The following is a 1,256-nucleotide window of genomic DNA, read 5'->3' as shown; positions in this document are numbered from 1 at the left end:
GTGCTCACTGGCCATCAGGGGGCAGCTCCTGCGTTAAGCGTCTGCCCCCTGGTGGTCAGTGCATGTCATAGCGACTGGTCGTTCCGCTGTTCACTTTGCATATTAGGCTATTATACAGGACAGTACTTAATCATTAAATAGTCATGCAGTAATGATTATTCGAAACAGCCACTGGCCATCACATACCGTCTATCATTTCGAGGTCTGCGACTACTAAAGCGATCAGAGTATCGCCCTCTACCTCTCCCACCTCGAGATCGAGCTCGAGCATGTTCAATAGTAACCCTAAGGAAGAGAATAAAAATCTTCATTATCCACACAAACTATGTAAGAGATCTACTTAGGAAAATACCCCAACACACCCTAGTCTGCTCTATTTTACAATGCTAACTAACTATAAAACTAAAATTAAGATTCTCACCTTTCACTGCAGAGTTCTTTTCCATCAAGTTCATATACAGCATCATCAGCATCCCTGGGATCCTCAAATTCCTAAAATACAAGCATGAAAAAATATATAATACTTGGCAGTCTTAAAAGTGTATTCTACAACAATAGGAGCACTAAAAACATTTAACAGATAAGGAAGTATCTTAATGACAGTACCCTATCAATAAGCCTATTTGACAAGTGACCAGTCAGCAGTGAGGTTCTTTTCTTCCTTAAGGAAATTCACTGCCTTCAGGATGCACGCATTTTCTAAAGATACTCTACCTGCCTCAATAAGATAAAAAAACGTTGCTCATCAAAAGCTTTACCAGCGTAACAACAGATAATCCAACCAGTTCTAAACACTCACCACAAAACCAAAGCCTCTTTTCAGATCGATATCTCGTATTCGTCCATATCCCTTGAAGAATCTTTCCACGTCTTTCTCCCTGGCCGCTGGATTTAGCCTCCCGATGAAGACTCGACAGCCGCTCATGACGCCCGGCTAGTACTTCCTGTTAGAATAATTCAGTGGAGACACCCCGCGTGAATGTCAGAAGAATGGCTGGTCCAGGGGTCAAAAACATGAACGGCATAAAATAAAATGTTTACCGGGTGATGTTATAAACAAGATTGCCAAGAGTGCCTCTTATTAGGCCGGGTCTCTTGCAGACAAAATTAAAACTCGGCTCCCAACACGATCCTTCCCTGGGCCCAGAACGCAGCCACCGCAACGCCCACTGCCGCCTCCGGAACTGCGCAGCCTCACACTCGCCCCGGCTCTTCTGGCCCCCTCCCATCTGCCGCAGTTAGGAAAGGCCGAGAAG

The 1,256-nt window shown here is 44.7% G+C and overlaps 1 protein-coding gene across 5 annotated transcripts in view; it reads right to left on the bottom strand.

Annotated features, from left to right (window-relative positions):
* Window positions 1-1,256, bottom strand: part of SRSF5 (serine/arginine-rich splicing factor 5) — a 5,319-nt gene that overhangs the window by 3,420 nt on the left and 643 nt on the right. For 4 of the 5 annotated variants that reach the window (XM_014549157.1, XM_005877942.2, XM_014549156.1 and 1 more), the window contains exons 2-4: window positions 800-944; window positions 422-492; window positions 187-285 (exon numbers count right to left, since the gene is read on the bottom strand). In XM_014549157.1, the coding sequence (XP_014404643.1) occupies window positions 187-285; window positions 422-492; window positions 800-925 (296 nt within the window). In that variant the 5' untranslated portion in view covers window positions 926-944. Of the gene's footprint in view, window positions 1-186; window positions 286-421; window positions 493-799; window positions 945-1,041; window positions 1,251-1,256 lie in introns of those variants that run through there. The other variant, XM_005877943.2, reaches the window with a different exon arrangement.

Source organism: Myotis brandtii, unplaced genomic scaffold (genome assembly GCF_000412655.1).
Source record: "Myotis brandtii unplaced genomic scaffold, ASM41265v1 scaffold536, whole genome shotgun sequence".
In the NCBI taxonomy this organism is placed as follows: domain Eukaryota; kingdom Metazoa; phylum Chordata; class Mammalia; order Chiroptera; family Vespertilionidae; genus Myotis; species Myotis brandtii.
The sequence above is the reverse complement of the archived record's forward strand: the minus strand, read 5'-3'. Positions and strand labels throughout refer to the sequence as shown.